This window comes from Natator depressus, chromosome 12, assembly GCF_965152275.1.
Source record: "Natator depressus isolate rNatDep1 chromosome 12, rNatDep2.hap1, whole genome shotgun sequence".
In the NCBI taxonomy this organism is placed as follows: Eukaryota; Metazoa; Chordata; order Testudines; family Cheloniidae; genus Natator; species Natator depressus.
In genome coordinates this window covers 42,458,124-42,477,821 of record NC_134245.1, presented here as the reverse complement: position 1 = coordinate 42,477,821, position 19,698 = coordinate 42,458,124, and the positions used below count along the sequence as shown (strand labels likewise).

The window sequence follows — 19,698 nt, the reverse complement described above, 5'->3', positions numbered from 1 at the left end:
CATGAGGAAATAGTTTTACTTTGTGTAATGACCCATCCACTCCCAGTCTTTATTCAAGCCTAATTTAATGGTGTCCAGTTTGCAAATTAATTCCAATTCAGCAGTCTCTCGTTGGAGTCTGTTTTTGAAGTTTTTTTGTTGAAGAATTGCGACTTTTAGGTCTGTAATCGAGTGACCAGAGAGATTGAAGTGTTCTCCGACTGGTTTTTGAATGTTATAATTCTTGACGTCTGATTTGTGTCCATTTATTCTTTTACGTGGAGACTGTCTGGTTTGGCCAATGTTTTCAGTATTCTCAAAATGGATGTCTCAAGATACATGCTAAGGAGTATTTTTAAAGAGAAAATTCCCATTTGGGCTATCAATACTGAGACCAAGTTATTGCTAGTAGATAGACATCCACCCAAACCTACTGTATGTCAGATCTAAATACATGAATGATCTTAGGATCAGCCATCATGGAACAGTGTCACAGAGCAGGGGAATTAAGAATTCCTTTACATTCTGGAGAAAGGGGACATGCAGACCGCATCACTCTTGAGCACACCCAGTGATTGACTATAAAGCTTCAAAACAGACTTGGAAAAGAATATGTATTAATTACCATGTCACACACAGTCAGTCTGACCTATTCATCTGTTATAGAGTAGACGAGGAAAAATGTCCAGAAAAAAAGAAGTGTTGAAAACCTTCTCTCTCACCTTCCTCCAAACCACTGCTCATCCAGCACAAATACCCCTGTGCCACAATTAGGGGCCAAGGAGAGATTCTGCTCAAAGACCAGGGCTCCCCTCAAGAAAACAAATGAAAATGTGATAAATGTCCTGAGCAGGAGGTAATTTGTGCATTGATTTGCTCATCTCAAGGTTTAAAGAAATAAAGAGGTTAGAAGAATACACCTTTCCACAGACAGAGAAAACACGTACCTCACACCCACACCCGAAAGCAGTATGGCCGCAAGGCACTCTGCCCTCCGGAAGCATTTCTGAGAGGCTATTCCGCCAGTGCGTATGCCGGGCAGTCCCTGCTTTTCAGCACAGGGGAGACTCTCTCTCTGTTTTAAAGGGGAGGAGGTCACCCAGAGGGGACACTCATCCTTTTCTTTGCTAACCCCAGGCTAACCTTGCGAGGGTCCCAAAGAGCTGACTATGCTTGAGCCCTGTGGAAAGGCCAAAGGCGGCCGCCACCCCCCACCTTTCAACCATCAGACTCTCTTAGCTAAAGTACCACTGACAGCCCCTTCATCTAAACTTCCATCTCCCGACCAGCAACATAATGGAGGAGCCAATTAAATGATTATTAATTCATGCTGCTTTCCGTAAGCCAGAGGTTCTCATCTCCCTGCATTCCGTAAACCAGCTTGCCACCTGCCCCACAAATTTACAGCAGGGTTTTTGCTACCTTGATTGATTATGAAAATACTTTTCATACTAGCTCAGCAACCATTCTCGGCTACACTTTCAACCCCACTAGAACACTATTTTCGCTGCCTGACAGAAACTACAATTACCCAGTGGGGTTGCTGGTCCCCACAGGCCTTTGTCCACAGAGACAGGTTCTTCAGACCTTTTCCTCAAATTTTTCCTGGACCCTGCACTCTGAAATTTTGTACCAAACTCTAACCCTCAGAGTTAAATCTGACTGCCTCTTGTGGAGGATTTTGTAGCGAGAGCTCCTCATGACCGTTTTACTCATTCAGTAGAAAGGTATCCTTACAGCCCCTGTTGGTTCTGTCTGGGAGAGCCCGTGCTTGGAGAGGTGACGGGATTATTTCATCCCTTTTCATTTCCCTACGCCATAAGGCCTTCACCCTCCTATCTTTAACAGAGTGGATGAGTGGCGAGGCAGCATACTTACACTGGGGAGTGTTCCTCATTGGAGCACACAGAGAAACAGCTTTGGAATCCTGCATACTTTGGTATCAAGTTTCAGGCAGATCTCTCTATCAAAGATTTGCTATTCCAACAGGAACACACCATTTATATTAATATAATAGGAATAAATACAAGTCAATAATTCCATTGAGGGATTCTAGTGACATAATAAACCATGAGACTAGACCTTAAGCCTCTCTGAAATGGAATTTCCTTGTCTAATATTGCTGCAGTACTGCACGTTTGTTCCTTTGTGTGTTAATAGCATATGGTTAGAATGTTTCTTTCTGAAACGCTGTCTGTTTACATTCCCTATTCCCCAAAGGTCCCATTCATCCTAATGGGACGCTGTAGCCATACTAATAGGACTGAATATCGCCTGTTGCTCTCCTGGATTTTTTCAAACCCACATTTGATAAAGAATAGGATCATACAGTAGATAGAATTAAATACACAGATATTTGCAAATGCACTTTTGCACACAGACCTTTGTCTATCTTTTAAAAGTGTGACCCTGAAAATGGTCAAATGGATTTGTTTTTCTACCTTTGAGTTATACATTTCAGTCTGCAGTGAGTCTGAATAGCTGAATTGTTATTAAATATTTATCTTACCGCAGCACGCAAAAGCCCCAAACAGGATAAGGGCCTTTTCTCCTGTACAAACACACAGATGTGGTCCCTGCACCAATGAGCTTACAATATAAGACGACAAGCAAGACACAAATGGTGGGGGACAAGACGACAATCAATTATATATACATTTTGTAGTGACATCAATAAATACTATCGACTTTCCCCAGCTCCCCTTCAGACTAGCAGTTAAGGGTTGGCTAATTTCCTGTGGGCTTCATAGCAGGAAAAGCCCTGCAGACTATGCTCTATGAAGGTGACACAGTAGGGAGGAATGTGTGAAGAACATAGCTGGCAGACCAGACTGGGTCAGGGTGCAATGTCACAAGAGACCAGAGCAGAGAAATCAGGACTAGCAGAGATATGAAGGGCCTTGATGGTCAAGATAAGAAGCTTGAAATTGATACAGGGGGATCCAACAGAAGGATTCAACTACAGGAGTTACATGGTCAGAGTAATGGGGCCAGGACAACATGAAGTTAAAAAGACATTTAAGTTGGTGCAGCAGGGTGGCTTGCTTCTTTAAGGGCTAGAGGCCAGGGCTCAGCCATGCCTGGTTATTGTGGAGAGTTAGAAGGGCTCTTGCAGGGAGTACCCTGAGATTAGCAGAGTGGGGCTCTCCCGCCAGGAAGGGCTGGGAGTAGCCTGCTAATGCAGGGAAGCCCCTGAGATACCCTGAGTTTAGGGGCCTGAAGAGAGAATCACTGAACTGAAAGCCAGCTCTGAGAAGGAAAGCTGGGGACTCCTCCCCCAAAAGGAAAGAAAGACTGAACTTGGAGTGTGGCCTGAAAGGCCAACGTGTGTCAGGACTAAATAAACTGGACCTCAGAAGAAGAGCATTCAATTACCTTTGGACTGTGCCGTGGAGTAAGCCCAATATTTGCTACCTTCCTAATTTGGGCAGGGCTGTCCCATATCTTTAGAGCATATTATTACTGGCATGTACATGAAATCATCAGGTCATTGTTTTGCAATGCACAAGTCATGCATATGGGGACATCCCCTAATGTTGAACCTTTTCTTCCTAGCATAATCATTAGTATTAAAGACCGTGGGCACTGCTAGGGGACAATCTTGGTTGCTTTTCTGGGAGAGGTTTACCAAATGAATGGTTGAAAGGAACGCAGCATTTGGATTTCAATAATTAGCTGATACCGAGACTCATGGTATCTTTGTTGAAAAATGAATTCAAATGGCTTGGATACAAAAACTCATTTGGACTGAAAACTGGACCAAAGACCATAGAAAAAGTTTAGGGCTAAAAGACAGAGTTTTGAGAAGTGCAGAAGTGTCCAAGGGGGAGTACAGGATCTTTTTTGGGTTCAGTCATTTCTAGTCTGGATGAGGCAGCAAACAGCATGGCTATGCAGCACGTCACAGAAGTGGCTAGAGCGGTCAATAGCGGTGGGGACATAGCATGAATACAAAGATCTATAGGGGGTAGAGACATGGACAGAACAGGCAGATTCTATCTGTAAATTGCTGCTAACGCATCCAGGAGGAAATACTCAAACAAGGAGACTGAGTGGGAAGAAGAATTAGGAGTGTCAAAGACTAGGTCACACTAACATTACAATTGTTCCCCTGTTGAGGGATCCAGTTATAATAAAGATGTCCTCTGAAACAGATAAAACAGTTCAATCTTGCTGTGTAGACAGGCTTAAACTGTTTTAATCACGTTCTCGTTGTATGCTATAAGCCTACAAAATACAACCTGCAACATAGGTCAGTTTTAGCCAAACTACAAGACTAATCTGTGTTTAAAGGACATTGGGGGATGGACATCCATGTTTTACCTGTGTGTGCTATCATGGTAGCAATTGCAGAATAGGACTTTGAGGTTATAATGGATGGCAAAGTAGATAGGTGTTTACAATGTAATATGACACCAGAAGGCCGCGGCATTGTGGGCTGCATGCAGAAATGCTCCCTAACTCAGGGTGGGGAGGGGATAGCTCCTCTCTACAGAGCCCTCTTGTGATGGCACTGGGAATGCTGCAGTCAGTTCTGAGTACTATATTGGCTGAAAGATACTGATAAACTGAGGAAGTTCAGAGAAGAGCAACAAAACTGATCAGGGGGCGGGAGGGGTTGATTGGAGGGAAAGACTAACAATGCTAAATACATGTGGCTTGGCTAAAGAACTCCCCAGGAAATGAGAGAAAGCTTTGAGCAGGGGGTTGGACTAGATGACCCTTCCAACCCTGATATTCTATGAACTATCTCCAAGAAGGAGGAGGGTTCTACACAGTGGGGGGAGAGGAGTTACTGAAACTGGGACAGGAAGTGTAACAAGATGTAATGAGAAGGGCAAATTCATGCAAAAAATTCCCTGGCACTGAGCCATCAGAGGCTGAGTCTCTCCCAAGGGCCGGGGAAGGAGTCTCAGCAGAAGAGGACACTTCGAAGTACGGCAGACAAAGCACTAGACAACGCCATCCTGTAGCAATCATGGAGCCCAGTGCTGGGGCCCTACTGCTCCTCCCCGTCTCTGACTTCTGTGACTGTAGGATTCATCAGCAAGACCTTCTAGAGCATTGCCCTGGGCCAGAGAACAGCATCCCCAACAGCAGGTGGACCATATTTCCTTTATGTGAATAATAGAAAGACAAGTAAAATCAGACCTTGGAGATGATGTTCCGGCTTAGAGACGAGCCGTCAATGCTCTGCAAGTAAAGCCTCCGGGGGAGTTTTTGCAAGGCACCAAGGGCACATAGGCACAAAACTCCCATGAGCTTTCAATGGGAGTTGGGTGCCTCAGTGCCCTTTTGCGCCTTGGAAGTCTGCTCCTAGTCTCTTGAAACTGAGGACCAATTACACTGAGCTGCACAATCCCCCTATTTGTGCATCCCTCAGTTCAACAGAAGCAGGGATCCAGAACTACTCTAATGTGTCCTCCTGTCTTTGCCTCTCCTTTCCTCTCCCCAGCTGATTTCTCCCCTTCCTTCACTCTCATGTCACCAAATATCCTGGACAGTAAGTGCTCACCAAAACTACAGATATTAAAAAAGGCAGGGGGGAAGGGTGGTAATAGATTTCCGCCAGGATGTGCCTGACCTGGTTTTTCAGTTTCAGTAATTAGAAAGGCAGTGGACCTGTAGGAATTATTCATAAACTGCAGGAGTTGTGCAGTGTACATTTATGTTAAACATGTCAAATCCGATTGAAATCATGCCTGCCAGCACCATCCTCCATAAACACACTTTTCTGCAACAATTTCCCAGCTCTCAGCAGCCCATTAATACCTCCTTTAATAGCAATCTACCAGAGATTCGAATAAGGGATGCTCCATTGCACTAATTGCTCAGGGTTAGGTGAGCATCATGAATTAAAAAAAATGTTTGTTTTTTTTAAACCCTTCAGGCTAGTCCTCCAGAAATATTTCATTTCAATCTATACTTTAAGTAGAAATTAAAAAACAAACAAACCAAAAAAAACACGGGTGTACTGAAGTCCATACAACTGATAATACTAATAAAGTCTTTCATATAGCAGGGTCACTTGAGATTGAGAAGTTCTCTGACATTTTATCAATGTCTATATATTTCATGTTTAAAAATAATAAAACAAAACAAAATTCTTTAAGTCGGGAATTGGTTTCCCTGGATATGACTCAGGGCTCTAGGTGGAAACCAATGTGTCTGATATTAAACATTTACATCTAGAATTCATTCATATCTTCACGATTTGAAAATGCGGTCAGGCAACAATTGCGGCTTTTTGCTCATTTGTGATGAATCTGAAGTTAATCGTGAAAACATGATTTATTCTTTGCTCAGAGGCTGAGATTTGGGAATTGTCATTCTTCTTTGGCACTAAAATTGGAAGAACTCGAACATAAGACTGACAGGTAGGAAGGACCTCCAGCACCACTCATGTTGCATCTCTTGAATGTGCAGAAGCTATTTAATCCTACTACTGTAATGAAAATGAAAAGCAAACAAGCCCAGTCCAGGAACAGGAAACATTAGCAATGTGCTTCTAAACCAATAAATAATTGATTTAAAAAAAGCACAAACATTCTGAACTCCTATGAAAAGCTAGTGATTGTTCAGAGCCATTGGCCATGCTCTGGGGTCTGCCATACACACAAAGCATTTGGACTAGTGAGTGCAAAAATGTTAGAGCTTTTTTTGTGCAATGTAATGAAAACTCATTTGTAATTTCATTGTGGCCCATTTTATGACCCCAAAATTTTGCTTTTTGCCAAAACTTCTAGAAATGACTGGATTCATATCATAGAATATCAGGGTTGGAAGGGACCTCAGGAGGTCATCTAGTCCAACCCCCTGCTCAAAGCAGGACCAATCCCCAACTAAACCATCCCAGCCAGGGCTTTGTCAAACCTGACCTTAAAAATATCTAAGGAAGGAGATTCCACCATCTCCCTAGGTAACGCATTCTAGCGCTTCACCACCCTCCTAGTGAAAAAGTTTTTCCTAATATCCAACCTAAACCTCTCCCACTGCAACTTGAGACCATTACTCCTTGTTCTGTCATCAGCTTCCACTGAGAACAGTCTAGATCCATCCTCTTTGGAACCCCCTTTCAGGTAGTTGAAAGCAGCTATCAAATCCCCCCTCATTCTTCTCTTCCGCAGACTAAACAATCCCAGTTCCCTCAGCCTCTCCTCATAAGTCATGTGTTCCAGTCCCCTAATCATTTTTGTTGCCCTCCGCTGGACGTTTTCCAATTTTTCCACATCCTTCTTGTAGTGTGGGGCCCAAAACTGGACACAGTACTCCAGATGAGGCCTCACCAATGTTGAATAGAGGGGAACGATCACATCCCTCGATCTGCTGGCAATGCCCCTACTTATACATCCCAAAATGCCATTGGCCTTCTTGGCAACAAGGGCACACTGTTGACTCATATCCAGCTTCTTGTCCACTGTAACCCCTAGGTCCTTTTCTGCAGAACTGCTGCCTAGCCATTCGGTCCCTAGTCTGTAGCGGTGCATGGGATTCTTCCGTCCTAAGTGCAGGACTCTGCACTTGTCCTTGTTGAACCTCATCAGATTTCTTTTGGCCCAATCCTCTAATTTGTCTAGGGCCCTCTGTATCCTAACCCTACCCTCCAGCGTATCTACCTCTCCTCCCAGTTTAGCGTCATCTGCAAACTTGCTGAGGGTGCCATGCACACCATGCTCCAGATCATTTATGAAGATATTGAACAAAACCGGCCCCAGGACTGACCCTTGGGGCACTCCACTTGATACCGGCTGCCAACTAGACATGGAGCCATTGATCACTACCCGCTGAGCCCGACAATCTAGCCAACTTTCTATCCACCTTATAGTCCATTCATCCAGCCCACACTTCTTTAACTTGCTGGCAAGAATACTGTGGGAGACTGTGTCAAAAGCTTTGCTAAAGTCAAGGAACAACACGTCCACGGCTTTTCCCTCATCCACATCAAAATATGCAAAAATTCTAAATTTTGTATTTTGATTTGAAAACTCATCATTATGCACAAAAGATTTTGATTTTTTTTTTGGGTGGGGGAGAATGTTATTTGAACATGGGACAAGAATAATTTGTTCTATTTACAAATTTAAAAAAAAAAATTTTACAGACTTGTTTTGAAACTGGAAATTTTTTTATAAATTTGCCATGAAACAGAGAAACCTAAAGTGCTGAGTCTTTTCCATTTCATCGCAAATATCTTACAAAGGTTTCATGCTGGCACAACATGCTGAATGGTCAAAGGTGGCCAGCCGCAGTGTTGACTGACCACGGACACTTTTCACTCTGCTCCAGTAATAAAATGAATAATGGTTATAAGTTACACAGCAGCTGTTCATCAGAGGATCTCACAGTGCTTTACTAAGGTGGGTAATTATTCAGTCTAGAAGTGGGAAACTGAGGCACAAAAAGGTTAAGTAAATTCTGAAGAGTCACATAATGAGTCGATGGAGTTCCTACTCTCCCCCTCCCCCTCAAAAGCTCTTCCTATTCCCTCCTTTCTCAATCACCATGGATAACACCACCATACTGTCTGTCACTCAGGCCTGTAACAAAGGCATCATCTCCTCTAGGTCTTCACATTTAGGCTGTATCTAAATCTTGCCGATTCTAAGATACCGCCCCTTCCTATCTATTCATATGGCTACAGAATCTCACCCAAGCTGTCATTATGTCACATGTCGATGCAACATCCTTCTTTCTGGCCTTGAGAATGCAGTCTTGCTCTGCTCAGATGCAGAACACAGCTACAGAGGTCATTTTCCTAGCCTGTTGCTTTGACCATTTCACTCCTCTACTTGCATCCCTCCACTGGCTCCTTCTTCTCTATGGCATCAAACATTAGCTACTTATCTTCAGTTTCAAGTCCCTTCATTACCTGCCCCCACCCAACCTATCATCTCTCATTATCAAAAGGTGGATGCCTGCCTTGGATTAGATCATGCTGTCAGCCTGCCTTGTCCACTTGTTGAATTTTTAAACAAGCACCGTCACTCTTTTGCTGCTCTTCATGCTCAGAAGAAGTTCCCTGTAAACGTCTGGAAAGCGATGTCTTAATCGTCCTTCAAATCCCTCCTCTAAACCCTCCTTTGCCATGATGCCTTGAAAAGAGCTTGACAGTGGTTACGCTGCCAGTGTGCTGAAATCACAGCTGAACAATCATGTCTCATTGTTTCCTTGTATTCCCACATCCATATGCATCTATCTGTTGTCTCCTGTCTTACACTTAGACCGTAAGCTCACTGGAGCAGGGACTGTGTTTGTACAGTGCCTAGCTCAGTGGGGTCCTGTGCATGACTACAGCTTCGGGGTGCTACCATAATATAAATAAATAAATAATCAGGAACAGAAGCAGAGTCTCTTGATTTTCAGGCTAAACCCCTGTTCACTGGCTCACAAGTGCTTGAACCTGCATTTCCTCCTTGCCCTGATCTTCCATTGCCTTCAAGGGGATTCTGGAAGCAGAATGGACTAAGTTGTAAAATTACAATTGCTCTGTTCACCTACAGAGACAAGGTGGGTGAGGCGATATCTTTTACTGGACCAACTTCTGTTGGTGCAAGGAACAAGCTTTCAAGCCACACAGAGCTCACCCACCTTGTCCGGCTAATATCCTGGGACAACATGGCTACAACCACACTGCTACGCTGCTCCAGTAAGTAAGAAAAGGTTGCAGTGTTTCTCTGGTTTGAATAATGTGGGGTATTTTTATTACATGTACAAAATTAGGGCCCCAGTTCAACAAAGCATTTAAGCATGTGCTTAAATCTCACTAAACTCAGTGTCCCTGACCTTGCTACAGTCTCTGGCCAGGGCAAGTCCAGAGCCCCACTGAGTTCCTGGGGCTCTGTGGAAGCACAGGGACTGGCCTATGTAGAGCCAGTTATAGCGGTGAGGCCTAACACAGTAGAGTTTATTTCCTTTTAGAGAACTTTTACACTAAGTAAAGCTTAGAGGTGCTATAAATTGGTTTTAGTATTTATTGTTTACATGGCACTTACACCAAAGATGGGCTACGAATTTCACAGGAAAATGATAATACAAGGAGCCTCCCTTAAAAGTCTAAGTCCAACATTTAGATTTTGTGCATGGAAAAAAAGTTTTACATAACTTCAATTTTTTCACATGATTTCTTAAACATATAACTGAAAACAATCTAAAAATCTAAACTTTCTCCGGCAGTGCTACGAATACCAATGCGCCAGCACCGTGAGATAATTTCGAATACATTAACATTTACAAATAGTTCAAGTAGTCCTTTCAATGTGCTTCCCTTGCATTTGTTGACACTGAATTTCATTCACCTTCAATCTTGCTGCCCAGGTTGATGATGATTAATTATTTGTATTGTGGTTGTGTTTTGGGGGCTCCAACCAGCGGGCAGGGTCCCATTGTACTACTCACTGTACAAATACTTAGCAACAGGATTGTCCCTGCCCCTCAGAGCTTACAGTTTAAGTAGGTCCCTTCTGAAGTTCCTCACAGTCTTCTGTAGCCTACCTAACTTTCTGTCACCTGCACATTTGCCACCTGACCCTTAACCCCATTTTCCTGTTCTCAATAAATCAGACAACACTGTCTTAGTATGGAACTTGGGAGCACTCCACTGTTAACCTTTCGCCATGGTGAAAACTAACCGTTTATTTCTTCTTTTTGTTGTATTTTAGTCAGTTTCTAATCCATGCCAGACTTATCTCTCTCCCTGGAGATACGCAGCCTCGCGGGAGGGGCTTTGGAAAAGGACTGTCATCAGTTGGGTCTCCTTCATGCACCATTTTGTTCAAGCTGAGGGAGACGAAGGAGGACGACTGCGTAGAACAGATTCACAAACATTTCTGCATGCTCGTTGAGGCTTGTCTAGACTTGGAAAATGAGTCGTAATCTGTTAAAACAAAATCTATTTTCCCAGTCTTGACGTGTCCTTCGAAAGTGAAAGAATCAAAACTCTTCCTGGAGGTGAAAGCAGAGATCGTAATACCCCACCACAGTAAGACTGTATGCACTGCAGAGACCTGTGGCCTTCAGTTGTGGTTCATTGAGAAGTAGCTGTAAACAGGATGGGAACTATACTGGAGATGGCAGCCTGCAGAAGAGCTATGTGCTCTCTCTCTGTGCTGGCCACGAAAGACAGAGTAAATGGGGCCAAACATCTGTATTTCTGTTTGGCTACCTTGCGGAAGGGGAACATTTTAGATCAGCAGCATAAATAACCCTAAGGGGGAATCGCTGGGTTCCTCTCTGTTTGCCAGGAAAGAGAGCCAGAACTGGTCAGACTTGGATGCTAGGAAATGAGAATCCCTCTTAATTCCCCTACCTGCAAGTAAACAGAATGGTCAGCACAACCATGCTGCCAAGGGAACCTGCTACCTGCCTGCTAAGAGGACAAACCTGAAATTGTTTTCTGCCCAAAGGCAAAAAGGATTTTAAAAAAATGTTTCTTTAGTGGGTCAGTGACCCTATTCCCGGGAGTGGCAGTGACCCTCTAACTGCTTATTTCTCCATTTCTAATGAGCAGGGATTTTCCAAAGAGACACATTTTTGACTTCTCACAAGCAAAAATACATCTATTTTCAATTGTGGTGTCAAAATTTTGTACAACTCTAGCAAAAAGTAAACAAGCAGGAAGTCTACATAATGCCTTGTCCTGCCATGAGTGCTGGGGACTGGACCAGACGACCTCCTGAGGTCCCTTCCAGTCCTATGATTCTGTGATTCTATGAAACGGCCAGATTGCAGGCTCTTCGGGGCAGGGGGAGTCTCACTGTTATGTCTGCACAGTGCATGTCTACACTGCGATAAAGATCCACAACACAGCTGCGGCTGGCCCGAGTCAGCTGACGGGCTCAGGCTGCGGGGCTATAAAACTGCCGTGTAGATGTTGGGCTCAGGCTGCAGTCCAAGCTCTGGGACCCCGTGCAGAGGGAGAGTCTCAGAGCCCGGACTCCAGCCTGAGCCTGAACAATTTTACAGCCCCACAGCCTGAGCCTTGTGAGCCCAAGTCAGCTGACTCGGGCCAGCCGCGGATCTTTTACTGCAGTACAGATGTACCCGGGGGACACTGCAATACAAACAGTAAATGGTGAGAAAACAAACGAACGTTCTGTTGGTCTCACGAACAAGTGTTAGTGACAGGAGCGCTGTGAGCATGACTTCTTATGCCATGTTGATGGTGTCACCTGAATAGACCTTCCAAGCAAAGCAACAGTTTGCTTTACCTGTAACTTTCTGCTTTCCCGTATCTTTCCTGCTAATTTGCAGAATGACCGCATAACTCAGGATTTGCCATTTTCGTGACCTCCTTTCCCATCATGCCATGTCTCTAGAAAACACTTTGGGATAGGGACTCTCTCATAACTGTTTGTAAAGCCTAGCACGCTTTTGGGCACTGAATTAGTAACTTCAGGCAGGAGGAGGTGGCTGGAAGGGGACATATTTTCAATAAAAACATGAACGAGGAAGGTTAATGGATGGAAGTTGAAATATCTGTTTGAAAATTTTATGGAGTTTGTAAGTCCCTCTTCAAATAAAATCAAATGGAAGCAATATGAAGGCCCAGATTTACAGAGCTGAACAAGGCATCAGCTGAGGTGCCCTTATAAGCCATGCTAACCATCTCTCTATCCTCAAGGCTAGCTGGACTTGGGATAGGAATGGAAGCAAAACCCACCTGTCCATTTGTTTTGGTCCTTGTCACCTCCACTCTCTTGCTCTTTAGTAGGCTCTTCTGCATCAGCTGGTGTCTCATTCAGCCCTTCCACATCTTCAACTGACTCTTCTGAAATGTAAGAAGCAAAGGGGAAAAAAATAAAAGCAGAAGTAGAGAAACAGGAATGAGTCTCTCACTCAAAGAGCTCGGCAGCAGCTAATTTTGTGATGTATGTATAGAACTGGGCTTCCAGTGGTTCCGATTCCCCTCTCCCAGGGCTGCTTTGTGACAAGAACTTCCCAAAGGACCTGGCTAAACTGACAGATGCTGGGTTGAATTCCCTCACATTCATCAACTAGGATTGCTTGGTTATTTTCTGCGGTGTCTGGGGGTCCTCAGAACCTACAGTGCTAGTAGTTTCTTGCCTGGTCAGTTCAAGCTACTCTGCTGAGGACCAATCTCAAATAGATTTCCACCTACCCATATTTCAGACTGCAAGCACAGAACTGTTTGGGACATTCCAAGAAACAAATACACGCAATCTCAAGGCTGGATGTAATGTCAATAGAGCTCAAAGACCAGTGAAATTCTAGCAACAGGAAAAGGAGTGCTGTCGTCACTGCTTCGCTTTCCAGGGATGTCCTGTTCTCCGTAACTGGGAAGATTCTGTGTCTGACAGAAAGGGCTGTCTACCTATGACACACCTGGCAGAATGCACTTTGCAGTTTCAACATTTCCAGTCCTGGATGTGGCTGGAACTTTTCTGCCAACAACCTGACCTTTGTATATCCCACAAGATCCCGTCAGGTGGGAACACTAATCACCGCAGAGAAAACATACAAGGACTATTTCCAGGAACAGTCACTTCTCTAGGCAATAGGCTGCAGCACTTCACATGGTGAAAAGAAACCTGCTGCCTGAGTGAAGGAGAAACTTAAGAAAAGCAAGAGTCCCTGGGGAAACATACCATGTGGGGAAGTGAACTGAGGACCCTGCCCCTTCTATGCTGTTCACACCCACTGACAAAATTCCAGCAAGGTCATTTACGAACCAAAAATGATCTCCAAGTCTAAAGAGAATTCCTTTTAAGGAAATTGTACAATCCTTGCTTCTCCACGCACATATAATCTGAGAAGAGGCAATTGCTGAAACAAACTGGAGGATATGGAGACACGTGCACCATCTTTTCTAGGTCCAGCCGTGCTTGGCCATCTTGCTTTTATTTACACAGACTTTCAACAAGATTGTCCAACAACTGGATCATAAAGTTAGTCTTGAGATATTTCTTAAAGCAACAGTTCAAGTAGTGTCTAGCCAAGCTCCCCTGTTCTCTTCACACATCCTTACCTGCCCTTTAAATACACACACACAGTCCATCAGACACTAGGGGAATGGGAGCCATAAAAGCAGGTATTAATCCACAACAGAGCAGGACTTCATCAAGAGAACTCTAAGCACTGACAGGCCCACGTCGAATACGAAAAAACTGGGACTTCAGACATGCACAACTTTGTCAGAAACTGTCCCCATCCCACAGAACCCAAACAAGCTAGTGAGAAATGGCAACCTTTCCAATTGCTTTAGCGAAGAGGAACAGACTCACTAAGGCTTTGTCTACACTACACAGCTTTTAGCGACTGTGTCAACACAGCCATGTCGCTGAAAGTCAGGCAGTGTAGTTGCTGTTTGTCAGCACTTTTGCCAACAAAATCCTTCCACCCCTAACGAGCAGCGTTCATCGTTGACAGGAGAGCGCTCCTGCTGACAACGCACTGTTTATACTGACTCTTGCCATGGCAAAACTTTTGTATTTGGCGGGGTGGGGGGGAGCACCTTTTGTCGCTCAATTGCCAGTGTAGACATAGCCTAAGAGAGAACAGTCTGAGGGCTTGTCTACACAAACAATTAGTTTGCAGCAAGTTGGAGTGTGAAGCTTGCTGCAGACTAGCTGTCTGTCTGGACCCTACTGATGCACACTAGCAGTTCACTAACGTGCTTTGATCTAGTCCTATTTGACACAGCAGGGTTCACAAGAATACTTGGCCGGTGGCAGGCTACACAAGGCAGATTCACATCCTTGTTTGCAGTGAACTAAATGCTCATGTAGACAAGCTTTACCACCAACAGAAAAGGGAATAAACTGTGACATTAGATTGAGGGGATGACAAGCGAATATGCTCTTTTTGCATTTCTAACAATTTTTTCCAGTCAATCAAAAAAGAAAGTGAATGTTGGCAGGACAATTAGGCTCATTAAGGAAGAATTCTACCACCGCTTTGGTAAGGAGTCTCATGGATGAGTTCACAGTATCTCCTCCGGTAAAAGCTGGGTCAGTCACTAGAGCCCGAAGATCACTCACCCTGTAAACGGAAGTTTACCACCAGGGAAACGAGCCACCATACAAGCAACATAAGCTTACAGGAATGGAATGGTTCACATGCAGCTTTCACCAGCTCTGTCAGAAGTACATTAGTAGCCACTGGCAAAGGGGGCTTTTTAACAAGGGCTTTCAAAATTGACTCTGACAAGGGGCTGCAAGTACCGAGGTTGACTTGGGTCTGACTGCTCCACACTGGGAACTTTCTCTACTTGGCACTCTAGGTGCTGCTGGCCAAACACAAGCCATTTGCTTGAAGGTACAGGATACAATTTTCACAAACTTCTATATGACTTAGCCCAAGTTCCATCGACTTCCAATGGAGACCCAGGCTTGTAAGTGGCTATGGTTCTTCTGAAAATAGGATTGAGGTGCTTTGGAAAATGCTCCCCTGAGGCCGATGGATAGAAGACGTAGCACATGATGTCTAACAGGGAGTGTGGCTCATAATCTACCCCACTACCACCGCTCTGCAGGTCAAAATTCTTTAGAGCTGTGAGAGTTGCAGGGGTCTTGTGCTGGGAAGCTCAGACTCCCAGTGTCAAATGCCTGGTGGATGGTATCCTTCGACAAAGACATTTTTCAGTGATATGCAGAAAATTACAATACTACAAATTACTGATGCAGAAACTGTCCCCTTGTGGGCTGAGCAGCAGTGAGTTTGCTGGAGGGAAGAACTGTGGAATCAGCATTTGGATTCATAGTTGGGAACTGAAATTCCATAATTCCCCTCACTTCAGGGAAAAATTGAGAAAAATTCATCTCTTTGTTACTGCCTAAGAGAAGCTGTAAGCCAAGGTGTGGAGAAGGTTTCTGTTTAACTGGGGAAGCAGGGCTAAAAAGCAGGAGTTAAAAAGTTAACTGATTTTATGGTCTTCGTTAAAAAAATATTTGAATATCAAGTCTTTGCTTTTTTCTATCCCAAATTAACATTCTCCATAGTGACTGGTTCCAAGACACTCCAGTGATACATAAACTAGAATTGCTTAACTAGACAGACAAGGAAGTAGCCTATAATCCTCCTGGTAAAATACAATGTGCACTTCCTCTCAGCTCCTCAAAGCACTTTAACAAGGTGGGCAAAGCATCCCCAGCCCCATTTCACAGAACAGAAAACTGAGGCACAGATAAGGTTGGTGACTTGCTCAAGGTTAAACAGGTGGGCCAGTGACAAACCTTTGTCATGACCTTTGTGACTTTGTCCTCACCCACAACTATTTCACATTTGGGGACAATGTATATCTTCAAATCAGCGGCACTGCTATGGGTACCCGCATGGCCCCATAGAATGCCAACATGTTTATGGCTGACTTAGAACAACACTTCCTCAGCTCTTGTCCCCTAGCGCCCCTACTCTACTTGCGCTACATTGATGACATCATCATCATCTGGACCAATGGAAAAGAAGCCCTTGAGGAATTCCACCATGATTTCAACAATTTCCATCCCACCATCAACCTCAGCCTGGACCAGTCCACACAAGAGATCCACTTCCTGGACACTACAGTGCTAATAAGTGATGGCCACATACATACCACCCTATACGGAAACCTACTGACAGCTATGCCTACCTACATGCCTCCAGCTTCCATCCAGACCGCACCACACTATCCATTGTCTACAGCCAAGCTCTAAGATACAACCGCATTTGCTCCAATCCCTCAGACAGAGACAGACACCTACAAGATCTCTATCACGCATTCTTAAAACTACAATACCCACCTGCTGAAGTGAAAAAAAAAAAGACTGACAGAGCCAGAAGAGTACCCAGAAGTCACCTACTACAGGACAGGCCCAACAAAGAAAATAACAGAACGCCACTAGCCATCACCTTCAGCCCCCAACTAAAACCTCTCCAGTGCATCATCAAAGATCTACAACCTATCCTGAAAAATGATCCCTCACTCTCACAGATCTTGGGAGACAGACCAGTCCTCGCTTACAGACAGCCCCCAACCTGAAGCAAATACTCTCCAGCAACCACACACCACCCAGGAACCTATCCTTGCAACAAAGCCCGATGCCAACTCTATCCACATATTTATTCAAGTGACACCATCATAGGACCTAATCACATTAGCCATGCCATCAGGGGCTCGTTCACCTGCACATCTACCAAGGTGATCTATGCCATCATGTGCCAGCAATGCCCCTCTGCCATGCACGTTGGCCAAACCAGACAGTCTCTATGCAAAAGAATAAATGGACACAAATCTGACATCAGGAGTCATAACATTCAAAAACCGGTAGGAGAACACTTCAACGTCTCTGGCCACTAAGTAAAAGATTTAAGGGTGGCAATTTTGCAACAGAAAAGCTTCAAAAACAGACTCCAAGGAGAAACTGCTGAGCTTGAATTAATATGCAAACTAGATCCCATTAACTTGGGTGTGAATAGAGACTGGGAGTGGCTGGGTCATTCCACATATTGAATCTATTTCCCCATGTTAAGTATCCTCACACCTTCTTGTCAGCTGTCTACATGGGCCATCTTGATTATCACTGCAAAAGTTTTTTTCTCCTGCTGATAATAGCTCATCTTAACTAATTAGCCTCTCACAGTTTGTATGGCAACTTCCAACTTATCTGTATGTTTCAGAGTAACAGCCGTGTTAGTCTGTATTCACAAAAAGAAAAGGAGTACTTGTGGCACCTTAGAGACTAACCAATTTATTTGAGCACGAGCTTTCGTGAGCTACAGCTCACTTCATCGGATGCATACTGTGGAAATTGCAGAAGACATTATATACACAGACACCATGAAACAATACCTCCTCCCACCCCACTCTCCTGCTGGTAATAGCTTATCTAAAGTGATCATCAAGTTGGGCCATTTCCAGCACAAATCCAGGTTTTCGCACCCTCCGCCCCCCCCCCCAAACTCACTCTCCTGCTGGTAATAGCCCATCCAAAGTGACCACTCTCTTCACAATGTGTATGATAATCAAGGTGGGCCATTTCCTGCACAAATCCAGTTTCTCTGACCCCCTCACCCCCCCCCCCAAAACCACAAACACAAATGACAGGTTTCAGAGTAACAGCCATGTTAGTCTGTATTCTCAAAAAGAAAAGGAGGACTTGTGGCACCTTAGAGACTAACCAATTTATCTGAGCATGAGCTTTCGTGAGCTATAGCTCACTTCATCGGATGCATACTGTGGAAATTGCAGAAGACATTATATACACAGACACCATGAAACAATACCTCCTCCCACCCCATTCTCCTGCTGGTAATAGCTTATCTAAAGTGATCATCAAGTTGGGCCATTTCCAGCACAAATCCAGGTTTTCTCACCCTCCACCCCCCCACAGACAAACTCACTCTCTTGCTGGTATTAGCCCATCCAAAGTGACCACTCTCTTCACAATGAGTATGATAATCAAGGTGGGCCATTTCCTGCAGAAATCCAGGTTCTCTCACCCCCTCCAAAAACCACACATTGTAGGGAGAGTGGTCACTTTGGATGAGCTATTACCAGCAGGAGAGTGAGTTTGTGTGTGTATGGGGGTGGGGGAGTGAGAAAACCTGTATTTGTGCTGGAAATGGCCCACCTTGATTTTCATGCAGGTTGTAAGGAGAGTGGTCACTTTGGATAGTGAGAGTGAGTTTGTGTGTGTGGTTTTCGGAGGGGGGTGAGGGGGTGAGAGAACCTGGATTTCTGCAGGAAATGGCCCACCTTGATTATCATACTCATTGTGAAGAGAGTGGTCACTTTGGATGGGCTATTACCAGCAAGAGAGTGAGTTTGTCTGTGGGGGGGCGGAGGGTGAGAAAACCTGGATTTGTGCTGGAAATGGCCCAACTTGATGATCACTTTAGATAAGTTATTACCAGCAGGAGAGTTGGGTGGGAGGAGGTATTGTTTCATGGTCTCTGTATGTATATAATGTCTTCTGCAATTTCCACAGTATGCATCCGATGAAGTGAGCTATAGCTCACGAAAGCTCATGCTCAAATAAATTGGTTAGTCTCTAAGGTGCCACAAGTCCTCCTTTTCTTTTCACAAACACAAACTCACTCTCCTGCTGGTAATAGCTCATCCAAAGTGACCACTCTCCCTACAACGTGCATGATAATCAAGGTGGGCCATTTCCAGCACAAATACAGGTTCTCACCCCCCCTCCCTTTTCCAAAAAACACACACACACAAACTCCCTCTCCTGCTGGTAATAGCTCATCCAAAGTGACCACTCTCCCCCGTGAGAAAACCTGGATTTGTGCTGGAAATGGCCCACCTTGATTATCATGCACGTTGTAAGGAGAGTGGTCACTTTGGATAGGCTATTACCAGCAGGAGAGTGAGTTTGTGTGTGTATGGGGGTGGGGGGGTGAGAAAACCTGGATTTCTGCTGGAAATGGCCCACCTTGATTATCATGCACGTTGTAAGGAGAGTGGTCACTTTGGATAGGCTATTACCAGCAGGAGAGTGAGTTTGTGTGTGTGATTTTTGGAGGGGGGCGAGGGGGTGAGAGAACCTGGATTTGTGCAGGAAATGGCCCACCTTGATGATCACTTTAGATAAGCTATTACCAGCAGGAGAGTGGGGTGGGAGGAGGTATTGTTTCATGGTGTCTGTGTATATAATGTCTTCTGCAGTTTCCACAGTATGCATCCGATGAAGTGAGCTGTAGCTCACGAAAGCTCATGCTCAAATAAATTGGTTAGTCTCTAAGGTGCCACAAGTCCTCCTTTTCTTTTTATCT

The 19,698-nt window shown here is 44.5% G+C and overlaps 1 protein-coding gene across 3 annotated transcripts in view; it reads right to left on the bottom strand.

Moving 5' to 3' along the window:
* ZFHX3 (zinc finger homeobox 3) overlaps nt 1–19,698 on the bottom strand; it is a 277,375-nt gene that overhangs the window by 36,323 nt on the left and 221,354 nt on the right. For 2 of the 3 annotated variants that reach the window (XM_074968994.1, XM_074968996.1), the window contains one exon: nt 12,638–12,745. The exons of the other annotated variant lie outside the window; for it this stretch is intronic. In XM_074968994.1, coding sequence (XP_074825095.1) covers nt 12,638–12,745 — 108 coding nt within the window. The remainder of the gene's footprint in view (nt 1–12,637; nt 12,746–19,698) is intronic. 3 annotated transcript variants of the gene reach the window in all.